General features: G+C 38.7%; 2 protein-coding genes across 2 annotated transcripts; both read right to left on the minus strand.

Moving 5' to 3' along the window:
* Positions 1-74: 74 nt before the first annotated feature.
* On the minus strand, positions 75-10,162 carry golm1 (golgi membrane protein 1). The gene is made up of 11 exons (XM_044025892.1): positions 9,947-10,162; positions 8,691-8,832; positions 6,801-6,980; positions 6,552-6,606; positions 6,340-6,442; positions 6,001-6,124; positions 4,734-4,893; positions 4,349-4,585; positions 4,052-4,213; positions 3,828-3,926; positions 75-2,926 (listed from the first exon to the last, which is right to left on the minus strand). The coding sequence occupies exons 2-10, from the start codon at positions 8,817-8,819 to the stop codon at positions 3,829-3,831; spliced, it is 1,248 nt and encodes a 415-aa protein (XP_043881827.1). The 5' UTR covers positions 8,820-8,832; positions 9,947-10,162; the 3' UTR covers positions 75-2,926; position 3,828.
* A 719-nt stretch (positions 10,163-10,881) lies between these two features.
* On the minus strand, positions 10,882-19,057 carry LOC122769381 (G-protein coupled receptor-associated protein LMBRD2B-like). The gene is made up of 18 exons (XM_044025891.1): positions 18,723-19,057; positions 17,932-18,150; positions 17,623-17,723; positions 16,560-16,655; positions 16,283-16,450; positions 15,981-16,191; positions 15,738-15,812; positions 15,576-15,668; positions 15,297-15,480; positions 13,901-14,082; positions 13,592-13,725; positions 13,238-13,343; positions 13,039-13,136; positions 12,676-12,779; positions 12,098-12,144; positions 11,874-11,982; positions 11,452-11,545; positions 10,882-11,322 (listed from the first exon to the last, which is right to left on the minus strand). The coding sequence occupies exons 2-18, from the start codon at positions 18,103-18,105 to the stop codon at positions 11,259-11,261; spliced, it is 2,040 nt and encodes a 679-aa protein (XP_043881826.1). The 5' UTR covers positions 18,106-18,150; positions 18,723-19,057; the 3' UTR covers positions 10,882-11,258.
* Positions 19,058-19,295: the final 238 nt, after the last annotated feature.

Genomic DNA, 19,295 nt, shown 5'->3' on the forward strand with positions numbered 1-19,295 from the left:
CACAAAACGACTTTCTGTCGTCCTGCGATCATGCGAATAAATGCACCATACAGCAAAAGAGTAAAGCCCACATATTAGTAATAAAAACAAATTTATTCTCTTTTATATGAATGATCAATATAGCCCATGATTATTTAAACCTTTCAGAAATGTGTTCAGCAGTACAGAATAAAGTTAAACATTAACAAATAAACAAAATAAATGTTAGTCCACTTTATAAAAATCATAAAACATTTCTCTCTAATTAAACAGATTCCCAGTTCAGAACTTATTTTGTCCCTTGAATTAGACAAACAATGCATTCTGGAAAAAACAAAAGCAGTAGTTGTCCAAACTTTGCAATTTCAGATAATTACAATAACAACAGCTCTGCAAAAAAAATAAAAATATATATATATATATAACACAACATTTCAGATGTCTCCAAGATAACATAAGGGCGATAAAAGCAGGCAGAACGATTGATGTGAGGAGAGGAGAAGTTCTCCTGGTTCTTACGTGTATGGTTACTCTGTAACACCATGAGCACGTTCATATTTCAATAACAATAAAACTAAAATAAATTAATGAAGCTGATATGACTCGGGACAAAAGAGCAACTTTGAAATTTGATTGGCTTTTAGCATTTGAAAGAAATCCTTTGTGAACTGAAATATGACATAATGAAATAATCATGTTACGTTAGGTTCTCATAATATGCCGTCTGGTGTTTTTCTGGTGGCACACTTACTACGGATGATGCATAGTCAAGCTATTCATGTTAATCCACAGTAAACGCCATTTAATGAGCTGTATCTTGTGTTAATTCATCTCTGTTAAAGCTAATGTGTGTCATGTTAATGTTTAACCATTACCTTCTTTACATTAAAGGGGAAACTCTGCTGCAGCACATGTAAAACCATCCTGCTCACATGACCTTGTAACGGCCATGTGTCCATTCACTTATCACCTACTTGGAAATGACGGTTGATGATGAGCTAATGCATTTCAACACTGATGTGTGATGATACAAGTCAAATTCACCACGTTGAAATGAAGCAGAATCCCTGAAAAATAATATTGTCACAAGGAACAAAAACACAAGGAAATAAAACATTCTGTTCCAGTTTACCGTTTTTCTTTTTTGTTATTTCTGATGCTTAATATAGTTGATATTTAAAATCTGCCACACCATTTCCAATCTCGGGACGGCTTTAAAATGAGCAGACGAACACATTTTTAGCACAGCTACATAATTTGACTGCAGTAGACAAAGCACAACTCACTGATCCTAAATAAAGGAGAAGTCCTTCAAGATATTACAGCAATTCTCAGAAATGTCTCTCTTTGTGTTCTTAATAAAGTCTTCCATCATATCAGTAGAGGAGAGACGGCGTCAAAAACATGTGGTGCAAGTCTAGAGCTGAAACAATCGATGAATCGACAACTATTTTGATAATCGCTTAATCAGTTTGAAGCTTTTTTTCATGATTAAAACAAGATTTCTGATTGTTTAAGCTTCTTAAATGTGAATATTTTCTTAATTTCTTTGCTCTGGATAACAAAGAAATACTTTTTTTGGCTCACACGTAGAAACATAGCACATTTCAGAATTTCTCAGATTCTGCGGCTTCTTAAATGTGAATATTTTCTGGTTTCTTTGCTTCACATAGAGAATTCATTGAAACTGAAATCATTTTGGTTTGCGGACAAAACAGAACAACTTCATTTGATGTATTGGGGAACACTGAGCCCCTTTTTCTGACATTTAATGGAAAAACATAATCAACCCTCCAAAAAGGCTGTTTTTGTTCAGCAACACTAAAACAAGAATATCCATACACTTCCTTCATTTGCTGCTTTAATAACCCTTTTGTAGACGTACAGGAGTATCTTAAGGCATTGTTTAAGATGCTGTTGTGCCTCGAGAGAGAGAGAAGAGGCTCATGCTGTTCGTACAGTCCCATCACTGAGATTATTTACATTTCCTACACTATGTGACACCTCATAACCCTATAAGGGTCTTAACATTATCATCAAGTTACAGTCATTAAGGAGTGAACACAGACAACACATCTAATCCCCAATTACAAAGGTAGTGATTATTAGAAAATGTAGAATTCCTTTTTTTTTGTTTACATAACTTTTATATCATTTATTTAAATGAACGTGAGCACGGTCACCACGACAGCGAGGGGGCTACCTGTATATATTGAAATGCACGTGAACTGTAAACATGTACGGTCGACTGATGCTGAATATTGCGATAAATGACCATGTAACGACGGACGACATGAACGCTCCCCACAGTGGACGCGACATATCTTGGTTGCCCCCTGGTGGTAGCCATGAATAAACCCTTTTCAATCCTAGTAACGTCTGTCCTCAGCGATCCCACCGGGTGCAGATTGCACTAAAAATTGCAGATCGGAAAACGCCCACAGTCCATCGTGAATGCGACCCAAGCACACAAGCCACATTTTGGGGATGGTGCGAGGACACGCTGCATGAATGCAATTCATCCTCAGGCTGCATGAGACACCACCTCCTCAGCACCAGCCATTGTTTCACAGTATTTTACTGTAATCAGCATCAATACATTCATTCTACATCTCCGCCACAGACACAAACAGACACACACACACATTGACACACACCTGGACAGTCAGATTAGCTAACAATACAACATCATTTTGAGATTAGTGTTCATTTGAATAAAGGACGGGGGAATCACTGCGAATCACTGAGGACAGATGTTGCTACCGTGTTCTAACTGTGATACGTTAAGAAACCGGTGTGGACAAAATTTCGGATTAAATCAACACAAATGACTAATATCACAACAAGTCTGTCGGCTGAAAATCATTGGTAACGGTTTTGTGTTTGCCGTGTTTGGGGGGGGTGCCTTAACCTGTATCAAGTCCAATGTCCTTTTCCAACATCGGCCCTGCAATGAAAGTAAAATGTGTGAATGCAAATATACAGTAAGTATAGCCGCCACGGCAAGATCAATGCTCATGATTATCACGTTTACAACTCAAACTATTCCTCCTAGACCCATATGAGAGGCGTAGCTCTCAGAATTGTGCCAAAAACAAGCACACAGAAGCGAGGACAGAAGAGAGTACAGGTGGGTAGGTAGGTAGGTTTTAAAAAATAAAATAAAATATGTATTTTTTTGTTTTGCTTTACATTGTAAGATTTACATTTCAAGTGATTTGATCTTTTCTGTGCCACACAGGTGGTGTAGTGGAGTTTGCACGTTCTCCCCTTGTGTGCATGTGTTTTCTCCAGTTTCCTCCCACAGTCCAAAAACATGCAGATTTGGGGATTAGGCAACTTGGGCAGTTTAATGAGTGAGTGAGTGAGTGAGTGAGTAAGTGTGAGTGGATGGCTGTTTGTCTTAGTGGCCCAGTGATGGACTGGCGACCTGTCCAGGGTGTACACCCATCTTTCTCCCTATGTCCGCTGGTATTGGCACCAGTGACCCACCCGTGGAGGATAAAGCAGTAGAAGGTGGATAAGTGAGTATTTATTCTGTGTGTTGTAGATAGAGATAATTGTCAAAAGCTGTAAATGAACACACCAAAGACCAACCTTGAAAATCTATGATATCACCAAAGCTGGTGTCACACCTTCATATAAACAGCACAACAGCACTGCTGCTGAAAAAACAAATCTTCGAGGAATCACTGCATAAACAGTGTACAGCAGCTAAATGCATGTTCAATAGAAAGTTCCCACTAATGTCAACACGCATCTCCTGAAGTTCAGGATGAGATGAGGTGTTTTAGTATCATCAGTGCATGAAAAGGTGAATCGCAGTTGAATGTCACGAGTGTGGTTACCTCAGTTTTGAGCAAGCTCCGCTTGTTTGTCTGCTTCAAACTCCCCCTCATTATCGTCATTGCCATTGTAGTCAGCCAGCTCCTCTTCCATTTCCTTGTCTATCACACAGTACAATTAATATAAAACAAACACATATCCCCACAGGACAGCACAGTGCAGTTATTTCTTTGTCAGTGCCCTGAAATTAGAACCAAAAATGGAGACTGATACAACAAACTCGTACCTATATTTTCAGCCTGTTTATTCTGCTGTTGTTTCTCCAGATCTCCTCCCACTATTTGCTCGTCGGCATCATACTCCTCTGGCTCCTCCAACTTCAGATCAACAGGAGTCTCATCAACCTTCCCCTGGCCAATCAGCATGCCTTCCATCCCAGGGTCCGCCTCTGGACACAAGACACAAATTAAACTTCCTATAGTTGGCCGTGCATCGTCAGCCTGACAGTGAAAGTGTTAACCTGAACCCTGTAACTACACAAGTGCTTCTGTATTCAATGTGCTTCGTTCTCTGAACTCATTACCTTCTGTCTGAGTGTCCTCTTCATGAACATCCATCACCTTCTTCTCTTTGTCCTCAGTCAGATTATTCTTCTCAAGTTTACTTGGCTCTGTGTCAGCCACTTGCGTTTTGACTGCACCCTCTGGTGGTGGCAAAATGGCCTCCTTCACAACAACAGCAGCAGCAGCAGAGGGATCTGATTGTGAATCCATTTTAGCGACGTCATTCACAAGAGGCAGGTCCTCTGATACATCAGCAGCTGGGATATAAAAAGGCACAAACAAGTTATTATTTTGGATGTGACACATAAACACACTGCATGTTCAGTTGTCAGTGATATTGCATGTTTTTAAATAGTTAAATTCTAGTATAGAGTATACTGAGCTATGAACCACGTGAGCCTTTACCTCCGTCCACAATGATCTCATTTGTCAGCAGTTCAGCCGGTTCCTTTCCTTTAGGTTGGGAGAGGCCTAGAGTGTGGTTCACAACCGTTGCCGTCTTCACTGTGTGAGCCACAGTCACCACTGCTCCCTCCTGGTGTGTTGCTGCAGTCGATGGATTTTCCTGATGAGGAGAAAACATCATTATAAAACACTGCATTCCTGTTTGTGGATAATTATCAGAAAGAAAAACAATGAGTCCACACAATAACATCTATTTATTATATACATTATATACATCGGGTGGCACAAGAAATAAGAAGGCAATAGCCATTATATTCAGCTAATTGCCCTAATGTTTGAGAAACACTTGAAGAGTTTTAACCCTTTAACACCGAGCGCATCGCAGACGACACGTTGGCGCAAGTGTACGTTGCACTTTTTGAATATTTCTGAAAGCTGAGAGGTTGCAAGTCAAGGCCAACATGTGGTTAGAACTTCACTTGGACTGCTGAAGGAAGCCAGCGAATCAGTGTCTTTGTCACCAGAGATGAAAGCACCTGTATATAGTTTCCATTTTTATTTTTTACCGTTTTACCTATTTAGCCTTTTGTCGACATTGAGACAAAAACTCAAACAAAAATTATTTAAAATATGTTTTATACTGTTCAAATTTCAAACAATGGAGCAGCATGAGGTGGTATAATCTGTTAATCTGCCAAATTCATACATACACATTACTCATTATATATTGTTATATGTGATAGATACTATGATTAAGATAACCTCCAGTCTGTGTGTGCAGAGCATGTGCTGTTTGTAATAAAAGCACTGTCGTCATCAAAGTGCAGTTTGTCATCAAAGCTTTGCTATCACAGCTCTTTTGTTATGTTAAAAAAAAAAAATTCTTAACCATGTGTCTCAGTCTAACTACAAATCATCAGAACCCGTACGATTTGTCGGTTTACAACCCAACTACCCAGTGTGTGAAATAAAACCTCATAAAGACACTCAAGTTGTTCCCGATGTACTTGTTTCGGTAGCCCTTTCCGGAGGGGTTTACTGATCTGAAAGGATCAGTTTAGTAATAAACCGGCAAAGGTTAACATATAACAAAAGAGATTTGATAGCAAAGCTTTCTCTGGTTATGGAGCACTTTGTGTTGGTGGAGCCAAATAAAAAAAACAATCTGATCATCTGTTGTAGCTTGTGACTGTGAATAAATAGTGTTTTCTGAACTGTTGCATAAAACAGTTGTATAAATATAACAACAACAGCGAAGCCAACTCACGTGTGAGGAAGCAGCTGGGGGAAGCATGAGCTTCTCCATTTTTTTCTGAACTTCAAGTTTCGCAGCAGCCACTCTTTCATCACACAACTCCTTCTGGGACAGGACCTGAGAGTGACAGTGTGTCCTGCATATGTGTAGAAAGAAGAAAAAGAGACACACACACACACACAAACATGTTAACCTATATAATAAAAGAAATATGCTTACTGATTACAGTTTGTGCGCATGATATTTACAGTATCTAAAGCTGAATTTAGTATTATGAGGGCAACAAAAGTCATAAACAAAAATAAAGCACCAACATAAACCAAGTAATTAGAGAAAATAAATTTCTCTTACATGTCATACGTGAGTTTGTTGTTAAGAGTCTTGATATTGCCTTGACAACTTTGTAGCTCTTTCTGCTGATTCCCCAGGTCCTCATTCAGCTGGTTCAACTGACCTTAAATACAGACATGCAGAGGACATCGAGAGCTGAACTATTGAGACCTCAATTATATTATTTTTCGATGGAGATTTGTAGAGCAATAGGTTAAATGTCAGCAGCCTACCTTTGAGTTCTTGTGTGGTTTTTGCACAGGAGGAAATGTTCCGCTGATGTTTGATCTAAAGGCAGAAACACAGCGAAATTTCCTTCATGGGTTGTCAATATATTGTAAACCATAATAGGGAGCATGTTAAGGAGGTATTTTAATTGGTCCCAATATTGTTTGTGCATTTTTTTGACAACAGTTTACATACAATTAATCTCCGTTGCATTATGTTCCCACTTAAACTTGCAGATTGGGGTACGTGTGCACCTTTTCTTGGTTGCACGAGTCCTGTGCTGCTTCCAGCTGCGTCCTATAGAGGCTTTCCACGTGGCTGATCTGCTCCCTCTGTCTCTGGATCTCCTCCTGGAACTCGATCTTCTTCAACTCTGCCGCTCCTCGTTCTGTTGCTCCCCGTCTTACCTGGCCCTCCAACTCATACAGCTTAGTCTACATCACGCACAAAAAGACAAACGGTAAACGTTAGATCAGAAAATGATCTGATTTTCTTGTGGTTTGTTTGTTTGTTTGTTTGTTTATAGGCAATTCATATTGAGGGGTCTGTCTTCGCTCATTAAGACCCCATTCGGACCTTGTATTAACATCCAACCTGAGTGATCTCATCACATCCAGATCATGTTAAGTATAGGTCTGCAAACACATGCTGAATGCATCCTCAGGTCCAATCACAGAAAGCACATTTGGAGGGGATTTGAGGACATGTGTCCATATTTCTGACACACAAAAACCCACAACAGACCATTATGACTTCAGTGCGTATTTAAATAAAGGTGTGGGAAGCCGGACGTTATGTGGTCACAGGGGACACATCACATCCAGGATGCATTTTACTGCTGTGTAAATAGTCATACTGTGTATTATCCATGTGAGACTGGATATTTCTATATAACATGCAACAATTCTGCATTAAAATATCTAAAAATTATGAGGTTAATGTTGCATATTTTTTCAGTATATTACATGACATCAGCCAAAATGTTTCCAATACTCATTAAATCCAAATATATATATATATATATATATATATATACACAGTACTGTCCAGAAATCTTAGGCCACCATTAGATTTGTTGTTTTAGCAATGCTATAACGACAATAGAGGATAATTATTTATATTTCACTTTACTGGAACACATCCGGAAAATATGTAAGCAATTTCTTGTTTAATAATAATAAAAAAAAAAAGGATTTAGCGTGATCTACCCTTACACTTAACACAGCTGTTAATACTAGAGTGGCACCTTAATTAAATATACTTAAAGAAATATCTGCTTTAAATGAAAAAAAAAAATCTATTACGGCAGGTTTATTCAAGACATGCTTGAGTATTACATACACATGTTACATGAGTTCAACTCATTGACAGCTCGCTAATATACATATAAGACCAGCTTTAAGTCTCATCACTTCATTCCAAAGATCATAGAATTTGACAAACAGAAAAAATAACAGAGTTGGTGGTGCCTGAAACTTTTGCACAGCACTGTATACATATACATACACACACATATACATATATATACATATATATATATATATATATATATATATATATATATATATATATATATATACACACACACACACACACACACACACACATACACACACACAAACATGAAATACAAAGCGACTCTTGACCAAGAGTGACTTAAAAAGATAGCTGAAGCTCATGATCCCTTGCTGCCCTAACGTCATCAACCTAGGCCGTTGTCATTGTTTTGATTGAGAGATCACTAGCAGAAGAAATGACGTACTCTACATATAAACAGATATATAACAATAATGTAAACACTGGAAAAACAGATATTTATGAACATGTATACAATCTTGTGGGAGTTTTTTTATTATTATTATTACTTGCAATAGCTATTCTGTCAATAAACTATTTGAAAGTTTTTAAAGGCCAATGCCTGGAATATAAACAGCCTTTCCCAAGACGAAAAACACAAACAAAAAAAAACTCTCCAACTTCTGGAGAAGGACAACGTGTACGACTGATGATCCAAGTGAGTGAAAAATGTGATAATGTGTTCTATTAACGTAAAACTAAAAGCTACCTTCACCTGTACTTAGTTCAGTATGATTTTGAAAACCACAGAATCACACACACACACACACACAGATATGTTAACTCACCTGTAGTTCCAGGTTGCGGGAGCTGGACACCCAGTAGTTAAATCCCAGAACCAGGATACAGGCGATAAGAGCACCAATCAGAAGAGGGGGTGATCTTACTCCACGACGCCCGTTCCCCAACCCACCCATGGCTGTCTAAAGACTGGAGACACACAAACCACAGCTAAGGTTAGCTTAGCATACATTCAATATTTAAATATAATACATGCATGTGTTATTTTTTAGTGAGCTGTGAATAGTATAAAGCTTACCTTTTCATAACAATATAAATACTTTTATGTATACAGCACGTTTGGTACATAAACTGCAGCTCATAATTTCTTAACCATGGAACGATTTTAAAAGGTACACATAAGAGGATGAAGTTACAGTAAACGTGAATGTTGCAACAAGTAGTCTCAGATTGTTCATTTCATTTGCAGGACATACCATATGTGCTGAAACTAATAGTTTCACTGCATACTGAGTCCATGCAACTAAAGCCCTTTTCTCTGCTCTAGTTCCTGACAAACAAATAATCAAAGAGTGACCGTCCAAGATACAAATGACTGTTTACATTAGTGGGTTAGTGCAGGTTTCTCCACATGAAATCCAGGGTAGAATCATGATCATGAAGTAAATCAAACACCAGCATTTCTGCAATAAGTTACACTGTGTGACACCAAATTGCTTTAACTTTATCATAATTATTAAACAGCACGTACGGTCCGTCTCTCCTAACTGTATTTTGTGTCTGCACTATAATTCAATGTTTGAACCAAATATCAGGTCGTCAAAAACGCTACTTTTGTCAAACTTATGAGTGCAAGTGTTATAAGACTTAGCAGCGTTCATCAAGTTCCATTATTGGTTAATGTTTAACTTAGGCAAACCCCGACCTTATATAAAGAAACACAGACACACGAAAGATAATGATTGAAATAAGTAAGTAAATAAAGTAAATAATACTACACTGCTTAAAGTGTTTATTTATATAATGCAGGATGACGATAAAAAAAACACTTAGGGTGGCCCTGGTTACTAAAGTGACCGTCTCCTTTAGCATTTAAAGGCTACTTTCTTTGAGCAGCAGCACACGGGTCATGAAAGAGGTCGTTTGTTGTCTGCCAAGGATGGATTAACAAATAGGAAGATAACGTAAATAACTTCATTTAAGATGTGACAATCAAACCGACAGAGTGTGGCGACGAATATGTGGCAATTCTTAATGCTCGCGTCGTTAGGCTAGCTCGATAGCTTGTCCAGTAACCACTTACCCTGTACACCCAAGACACGAAGCAGGAAATAAAGACTGGGCTCAGGATGAGGAGAGACGCTTCAGACCGTTTCGATGAGCTCGCAGTTAGCCGCACATCACCGCTAGACAGTGTAATCCATTGTTTGCATACAGACAACACGGCAGATACCTACAGCCCGCAGTGCAGTGTGAGTAAGCAGCGGTTCTGATTTTTCTTGCGTTTTTCTTGCACTTACGGTAGTACGGGTGCTGGAAGAGGTCAAAACAACGCGTAATCAAAAGACACGGGCGTGATTTATTACATTTTGTACGGAAGATACCTCTTTATACTGTATTAAATCTTGCATCTCATATGTCATATGAACATTAAATTTGTGTATATTTTCAATGCATGTAAGCCACTGACTATAATCACAATAAGGCCAAATGATAGCACAAATGATGAAATAATTTTCCCTGTCAATGGACTGGTAAAGGATAATTATCTAATTATTATCTAATCTGTAGAAATATCGTTTTGTATTGAGATTTAGATACAGTATTTTACCCCATCGACCCCTTCTAAAAAGAAAAAAATATCTTTGAACTGACACCTGAATGGCCAGCACAGAGAGGGAGGGATAGATGTGAGTTCAATTAAATCAGAATAAGTTAAGAATTCTACAGGCAGTGCAGTCTTCAAATAAAAAACTATTTACTTGCATTAAACAAAAGAGACCCATCCACCGCTTACTTACTGAGTAACTTTTACTCTGAGTACATTTAAACTATCTACTTTATACTTTTACTTGAGTAGATTTTTAGACCAGTGCTTTCACATGTAAAGTAACTAAAGTAGTTACTTTTACTTGAGTAAAATATTGTTAAAATACTCTATACTATTTCACCTACAATTGTATATATGAATATTCATTATTTTTTAAGTCATGCCACACATTGAATCCAATGCAAAAATTGTCATAGTAACCCAAACAGGTCTTTTTTATTTAAATGTAATGCTCATAACATTTTATATGGATATTAATACTTAAAAAACAACAGACCTGTGACAGACTGGCTTCATGGCCAATGTCAGTTTGGTCACACTAAAAAAGATAAGCACTCTCATGTTTGCTTGAGACAATAGTTGGGTGTACAAAAAAAAGGTTTATGCTTCAATCTCTTTACAGTTAAGCAACTCTTTAGAGTCTTACAGAAAACAGTTGTTTAAAAAGTTTAACTTTAACCCTTCACATCATAATACAATACATACATTTGACAGAATTATTTTCCTCTTTTTTTTCCTGAGATTTAAATGTTTTAACTGTTTACTTTTCCTTCAGGTCCTGAGTCTAGCAAACATCGTCAAAGTTGGCCCTGCTAGACAGAGACTGGTACTGTCCTCCAGTAGATCGACTGTCAAACACGGAGAACACACAGAGAAACCATTTTAAGATATTAAGATTTAGCTCACTCAGCCTTTGTCAATCACTAAATATGTCCAATTAATTTAGTGAAAACAAAAAAACAAAAAAATTTACATACTTCCTGTTTGGTAAAGCTTCATCATTTGAGTCATCTTGCAGTAAGCTTGTCTGCTGCTCATCCATTTCTTCGTCTCTTCTGATAAATGTGATCACTGAGAAAAACAGAAAGAAAAAAGAAAAATTAAACATACAATAAATGGCTTTCATAATTTTTCAAATTATGAAAGAGATGAGGGAGTTTTGGTGTGATGCAGATTTCGCCACCGCTAATTTGACAGTATTATTCCACTACCCTTTAACTAAACCCACACAGACACAGCGTTACACCTTTATCCACCTTGGGCTAATCGGTTAGTGGTCAATATTCTACAACTACTACTAACAAGCTTAAAATATGAAAGCAAGCCACCCATGCAGACCTTGTTCGACATCTGTTATCCTGTCTATTCTATGGTTACATTTGTTTTCTTTAATCCCTACCACTTTTCTTGATCGCAGTCAAAGGGCTGCACTTGTTATCCTTTATCTCAGAGTAACCCGCTGTGTTCTGTTCACTGGTCCCCTGAGCTCCATACTGCTCCCTCCAGGCCTGAAACACAAAACAAAACAGGCACATAAATACCTGGATATAGCACTAACCAGGAGAGGCAGTGAGGCAACAGGATGGTTTGTATATGCTTCTCAGGAGAATAAAAATTCCTAACCCATCTGCGATTTTCTCCATCTTCAGCCTTTTGTCTTTTCCTTCTTTCTGCGAGAGGACAAATATTTTAACCACTTTATGAAAAACAGCCGCACATTTTTTCATAATTATAATCAAGACTTTCCTACTTTCACACATTCAACAACTTAACAACCAAGTATAAGAAATTATACATATATATGTATGTATGTATATATATATATATATATATATATATACACACAAACACACATACATATATATACACACACACATATATACATATACACACATATATATATGAGAGTAAATAAAACAGTCATAACATGCTGAATCAATTTAATATACTTAACTTAAATTACCAGTAACAGCTGTGTAACCTTTACATTTAATTGTTTTTGTCTCACCAGTTGTTGGATGACAACAATAGCAATAGGTATAATGGTGTTATCAATAAGAGCCACAATAACAACAGTTCCTATTAAAAACTGTAATGCTAATAACTCCAGAAATTAGAGGATCAAATCTAAAAGGATTTGGCAAATTTTCACACAAATCTTACATCAGAGCACATCAGAAACAGAGTGATTGAGTTTCTACCTCGTCTGATGAGTTCTGTGCCTTCATTCACTAAGTCTGAGGTCAAGTCATCGTCAGTAATGTACTGATGGAAACCCAGGAGGTTCAAACAACGAGAGCCCAATCTACAAATCCAAGCAAACATACACAACTTGCATTTAAAACTCCATATTTAAAAAAAAACAACAAAAAAAAACACACACATGAAGACACTGCTTTATTTTACACTATATACAACATATGCTATCTTAACAGTGAGCTAATATCAGCTGTTATTGATCTAACTTTAGTAAGTGAATAGGGAACAAGTGTGCACAGTATTTTAACACTGTCTTTATACAGTATATGATAATTACCAAAAATGGTTGGTTTTGTTTTACTTACTTGTAAAAAGTGGCAAAGCACAGCAGTAAAACCAGTATGGGATAATAGATATAGAAGCCATCAGATATGAAGGAGAGCAGAGACATTGAGCCCATGATCTGACACAAGGAAAGAAACAGAGATATTTCATCATATATTGTAACATTTCCTATATTGACCTCATTCGTGATGGGTGCATAAATAAAGGATTTTGACCCACAGAAGTGTAGGATGTTTGTATTTTATCCTGGTGCGAGATGGCCGAGTCCATGTGAATCAGGCCCAGGAAGTTGAGGCACAAAGGTGGAGTGAGGCGACAAAACAACCTGAGCAGAGAAAATAAGAAGAAGATCATGACACAGGAGGTGAGAACGCTGTGAGAAGGTCAGGTATTTTTTTTGGCATTATTCAACTATGATTCCATAATAATGTAAATCATGGGAGAGAAGAGAGAACAAGTTTCCAGCCTAGCAATTACATTTTATACAATATAACCTTAAAAATGTTCATTTTAGATTATGTTAATGGTTACACATTATATAAAGGAAATCTGTGACCTGTTATTCTGACTTACATGCCGCTAAACTGCAGGCTGTAAGCATCAGTCTGGTGATGTGGCACCAGGTAATAGTAGTTGAAAATTCGTATCCTGAACACTGTGGAGTAGACACACACACATAGGAAGAAGATAGTGATGAAGCACGCCACCTGGTGAAGAGAAAGAGAATAACAGGTAGAGAAAGGATGCAGGCTGGCAGGATGAGTTCAGTGCATTGCATTCGAAGGGCACACCGTTTTATTAAAGTACATTTAGGAAATATTAAATGTGTTTACATGGCAATAATTCGTTTAGTTTGACTCAAGCCCGTCACTGTTTTCTCACCTCGATGGAAATGTAGTTGTATTTTTTTTCAGCCATCTGAATAAACACAGCAAAGAGAGAAAGGACGGGGTGTGTGCTGAAGAAGGTGCACTCGGACCACACGACTACAATGGAGAGGAAACACAGGAGCAAAGCCAGCAGCCTGTAGAAACCCTGCCGCAACACACACTCCCAGTACCACTCTGAAGACGACAAACACACACAGACACATCAATTCAATCAATTTACACACATCTCATATCGTAGGCTTTGTACATGAATTCAAAAGGTTAGGGCTAGTCTGTGTTGTGCTGGGCGCTGGTCCCTTCTTCATATTAGCAGACTCCAAATTCGATGGCAACTACTACAACTCACTCATTGCTTTCAATTCACTGCATTAGTCTTAGAAGTATGGAAGTCAGCCACAGCTGTTTAACCAAGGTATAAGCACTAAAGCACTATGGGTTAATCTGACCCAAATACAATCCCTATGAGTCAGAGTCTCATTTTTTTAAGTCGTGTCATCATGACCTGTACTTTCAATGTCATGAAAAATAAAATTAAAGCATGAATAATCTTACAGATAGCGTCTGTAATTAGGCAATGTTCCTGTGGAGGTGGGTGTGGTTTTGGGCAGTCAGAGTTGGTCCAGCAGGAGCAGTGCCAGGTGAGTTAATTAGCTCAGCTGGGGTGACTTGACTAATTAACCTTCTTTGTCTCAGCAAAGACACAGAGGGAGTGCAGCTTGGGATAAGAGCTGGACATTTGAGTTTTAGAATTTTGATAATAAACAACTGCACCTGCCTGTTGTGAGAACCCCTCTGACTTTGCTACAGTCCTTAAACATCAGTGACACCCACTCAGAAAATCTGACTGTATTTAGAGCAGGGATTCCCTGCATGTTTTACAAGTTTCCTCGCTCCAACACACCTGATTCAAATAAAAGGCTCGTTATCGGGTTTCTGCAGTGCTTGCTGATGAGCTGACTATTTGAATCAGGTGTGCTGGAGCAGGAAAACATCTAAAACATGCAGGGCAGTGGGTCCCCGGAACGAGGACTGAGAAACCCTGATTTATAAGATTCTCAGATATAATAGGCATTTAAAAAAGTGAAATAAAATAATCTATTAATAAAATGTAACATGATTATTTTGATTTTAAAAACTACTTGCTGTGGCTGCAACATTGAATTCAACCACTGATCATCAGAGCATATAATACACCTTTCCTTTCTAGCAGTTTAGAAATGTGTATTTTTTGGAATTTATTTGCCACCCTGGGTCTACATTAATACTTATTAGAGGCCCAGAATGACTGGAAAAAGATGGTAGTACTACTGTAGATAGAAGTTTTAAAAGTAGAGTAAGAAAAATAAGTCAGTGAAGTGTATGTACATAAGATGAGTGACTCAACTCACCCACAGTGGGTGTGTAAATGAATCTTCGGATCCAGCTGTGGCCGTGAGTGGAGGGGAAGCTGTGGAAAAAGTGCTTGACCGGGCTGCTCTGGCTTTTAGCAACATCTTCCAGATGAAAAGCCTGGTCCAACAAGATCGACCACTGAACCCGAGTCTGACTTTGTCTCTGCACTGCAGATATAACCTGAAACACACATGCAGGCAACAAAAGACATGTTAACATGTGCAGCTTTAACTCCACATTGAAAATAGTGAAGTAAAAATAAAATTGACAATGACTTTTTTATGAAGCCTAATGAGTCCATTTTTGGTGGGAGGGACAGAGGTGGTTTCACTGTCATTTCCCAGGTCTTCTTGGTAATCAGCGGGGCACTGAAAAGAGATGACAAGCACATGAAGGACATCCCACTAAAAAAAGAGTGCAACATTTTTATTTCTCACCTTTGTCAAAATGGTGTCCACACATTTCCTGAGAGAATGGTTGTGCCTGACAGATTCATGGACAGCTGCCACCTCCTACATTTAACATTTAATAATCACTTTTTTAATAAAAACAAGCTTAAAATACAGGTTGGTTTTGTTCATAAAACCAGTCTGGTTTATAATCATGCTTTCTAAACAAACAGGGACAATATTTTTCAGGCAACTCTCATTGCACTGTCAACAGTACTGAACTGAACTCACCTCCATTACATCTGCTAGGTTCTCATCAGCTGCAGCCTTCTCAGCAGACAGTTTTGCTGCCTTGAAGTAGGCCTTTGCCAGCAGGTAACCATGGGAAGATGAGAGCCAATAAGAACGAGGGATCTCAACCAGGCCATTGCCGAGCAACAGCACCAGAAGGAAGAGGCCCCAGGTGTTGGCAGCTGTAATACCGATGGTCTGGAGTTCCGCCCTGCACAAATTACAGATGACGACGCATGCAGACCCCAGAATAATGTATCAGCTGTTTTATGATTTCTCGACTGAAGTTACACTTCACCTACCATGTGAGTTCCCACTGAGGGTGAGCAGCCACGTAGATGAGCAGAGAGATGAAGATGAGGAGGTAGGTGCCGTAATAGATTGCATTTTCAATGAGAGCCGTTTTAATCTTTCCAACTCTGGAGAAAGCTCCGGACTGTGCATAAGACTGCATGAAGGGCAACAACAGCCTGCACACACAGATACACAAAGAGAGAGCGGAAGAGAGTCAATGTAGTGAAACACAACTGTCCAGATTATAAATAGAAAATGGATGAGTGTGTGTGTGTAAGATCTCACCAAGTAAGAAACTGGGAGGTCCAGTAAACAACTCTCCAGAACACTGGGAGGACACCATCTGGGATGTAACTCCAGGGCTGAACACACTTTGGTACACTAACACATACACACACACAAACACAGCCCATATAAAGCCATTTGGAGCAGCATATGCTCCAATAAATTTCCCGCTTTTGTCCCACAAACATTAAAAAAATAAAAATGTTTTATGTAATGCAATTCACTCTCACATCATATGACATTTGATGTCACAGCAATCGGGGGTCGAACCCGGGTCTTCTCGCTGCAAGGCGAGAGTGCTAACCACTACATCACCGTGTGGCCCTGAATTCAGTTTGTTATTTGCCAAATAAATAACAGTACATTTTTTTGTTTTAAACAAGTTTTTGAAAGATTGCAAAAATAAAAAAAAAATATCAACGCTTTATGACGGGGCCACACGGTGTTGTAGTGGTTAGCACTCTCGCCTTGCAGCGAGAAGACCCGGGTTCGAGCCCCGGTTGGAACAAGGGCCTTTCTGCATGGAGTTTGCATGTTCTCCCCGTGTGTGCGTGGGTTCTCTCCGGGTTCTCCGTCATCCTCCCACAGTCCAAAAACATGCAATGTGGGGATTAGGTAAATTGGACACTCTAAATTGACCGTAGGAGTGAGTGTGAGCGTGAATGGTTGTTTGTCTCTAGTTGTGTGTGGCCCTGTGATGGACTGGCGAACTGTCCAGGGTGTACCCCGCCTATCGCCCAATGTAGCTGAGATTGGCACAGCACCCCCCGCGACCCTCTGGTGGAGGATAAAGCGGTTAGATGATGATGACTGACTGACAATGCTTTATGACAAGTGGTATAAAATAATATTGCAGAGGACAAAGTCTAACTGGAATAGTAAAAAGTGTGTTGTGTGTGTCACTCGTATTTTTGGTTTCAGTTAGCCAAGGGACTGAACAATTCACACAACAGGTTATATACTGTGTATCATGTTGAATGGGTTGGAATATAACATGTGGAATCAGATTGAGCTTTAATGGTAGTCCAGGAGGTACCAGTAAATCAGAAAGTGCTTTCCTTACCCCACAGATGGATAAAGAGATGGGCTGGCTTGAGTCTGATTAGCCGGAGTTACAGGCGTAGGTTGGTTTGAAGTGTCTAGAAGACACTGCCTGTAGACGGTCTAGGAGCAGAGTCAGGTAAACAGGCAATGTAAATAAAGCCTCAAGATTCATCTCTTAACAATGGCACAAGTACGTAAAGCAAGAGCAGTGTAAACAAAAACTCCACTTCATTTATATAAGGACAATCAAATATACACCCACACATTTACATCCTGTTGTGTTGATCCTGTTTTTGTCCCGAGAAAAATGAGTAACATTGGTTCCTACCGTGCTGACATCAAGTGGCAGGATGAAGACGATGAGAAAGCAGAGGTACCAGGAGAGCAGTGTCCCTAGGAGGACCAGCCGCTGCTGCTTCCGCAAGTCTCCATAGCGCTGGAGGAGGCAGAGGGCCAAGAAGAAGACAACTACAACCACAACAGCCAGAGCAGCGCCGCTCATATCGACGGACGAACCAGGCAGATGTCAGGAGCTCATGATGACAGACTGGAGAGTGAGAGAGGGAGACGAGAGGACAAACTGTCAACTCACTGGATAGCAGCTCTTATCTACAGATAACAGGGAGAATGTATATGACACTCTGGGACTCAGGACAGTGCCTTACATGGTACAGCTATGAGGCAAAAGGGGTGAGAAGATTTTTTACAAAAAGTGTAGTAGAAGAGAGAAGGGAAGGAATTAGAGAACAATAAAATAAAATAAAACAAAATAAAATAAAAAATAAAATAAAGTGAGACAGGTAAATAGATGCATGAACCTTTAAACCAGGGGTTCTCAAAGACAAAAAAAAACCACTTAAGTTGCTTGGAAATCACAGTATTAATGTGCGAGATTTGTATAAACATATTTTTATATTATATTGAGATTTGTATATCATTATGTGTATGTGTAAAAGAGGGACAATCATTTTGCTCAGCTGTTGACTTTTTATGGGACCATTAGTTGTTTGGTCCATAACATGTCAACCATTGCTGAAAAAACAGATGGTAAGTTTTGTTTACTAAGTTTTCCCTTTATTTACGCACACGGAACATATTTAATGTGATTTTTTGTTTTACCTGTGTAGCTTCTTCTTTCAAGAAGAGTCCACTTGTTGTTGTTTTAACAGTCACGACGAGTCCGTTCTGTTCCCTGACAAATGTACACAACCTTTGAAAGAACATTGTGTAACAAGCGTGCCTGCTCACGCCGGCGCAGCAGGGGCTTCTGGGTAATGTAGGCGAGATTCCAGGAAACTCGAAGGACTCTCCCCTATAAATAAATACTAAAATATATGCACACTTAAAGCAGGAGTTTTCGGCGTCACCGTATGGGGTTAAATAAAGGCCAAAAAGATTTTAAGATTGTAAAGTTGACAAATAATTTTATATTTGCATATCATAATAATCCCTGTATTATATGTACATATCTGAATGATTGAATTGGTAAAAAAAATGTAAATGTGTAATAAAGTTATATTATTAAATATTTTGATGATGTGCTAAAAAAAGTGCTGTAATTGTTTCACATGGATTTGGTTTCAATTTGAATAAAAACAGATATGACAGTTCATATTCATCACTACAAGTGTCTTGAATCTGACATTCACCTTGACTTCAGGCTGGAAATGTGAACGTAGCCTGAGAGAGAAC

This window comes from Solea senegalensis, linkage group LG5, assembly GCF_019176455.1.
Source record: "Solea senegalensis isolate Sse05_10M linkage group LG5, IFAPA_SoseM_1, whole genome shotgun sequence".
NCBI lineage: Eukaryota > Metazoa > Chordata > Actinopteri > Pleuronectiformes > Soleidae > Solea > Solea senegalensis.

What these genes read in the sequence shown, in the direction of transcription:
- golm1 (XM_044025892.1), bottom strand. Translation starts at nt 8,819, where the DNA reads ATGGGTGGGTTGGGGAACGGGCGTCGTGGAGTAAGATCACCCCCTCTT. An exon ending in AACCACACAAGAACTCAAAG is followed by an intron (nt 6,443 to 6,551) that starts GTAGGCTGCTGA and finishes TCTGTATTTAAG; the next exon opens with GTCAGTTGAACCAGCTGAAT. An exon ending in AACAAACTCACGTATGACAT is followed by an intron (nt 6,125 to 6,339) that starts GTAAGAGAAATT and finishes ACACATATGCAG; the next exon opens with GACACACTGTCACTCTCAGG.
- LOC122769381 (XM_044025891.1), bottom strand. Translation starts at nt 18,105, where the DNA reads ATGAGCGGCGCTGCTCTGGCTGTTGTGGTTGTAGTTGTCTTCTTCTTG. An exon ending in TGCCACTTGATGTCAGCACG is followed by an intron (nt 17,724 to 17,931) that starts GTAGGAACCAAT and finishes CTCTGCTCCTAG; the next exon opens with ACCGTCTACAGGCAGTGTCT. An exon ending in TGCTTTGCCACTTTTTACAA is followed by an intron (nt 12,780 to 13,038) that starts GTAAGTAAAACA and finishes TTGGATTTGTAG; the next exon opens with ATTGGGCTCTCGTTGTTTGA.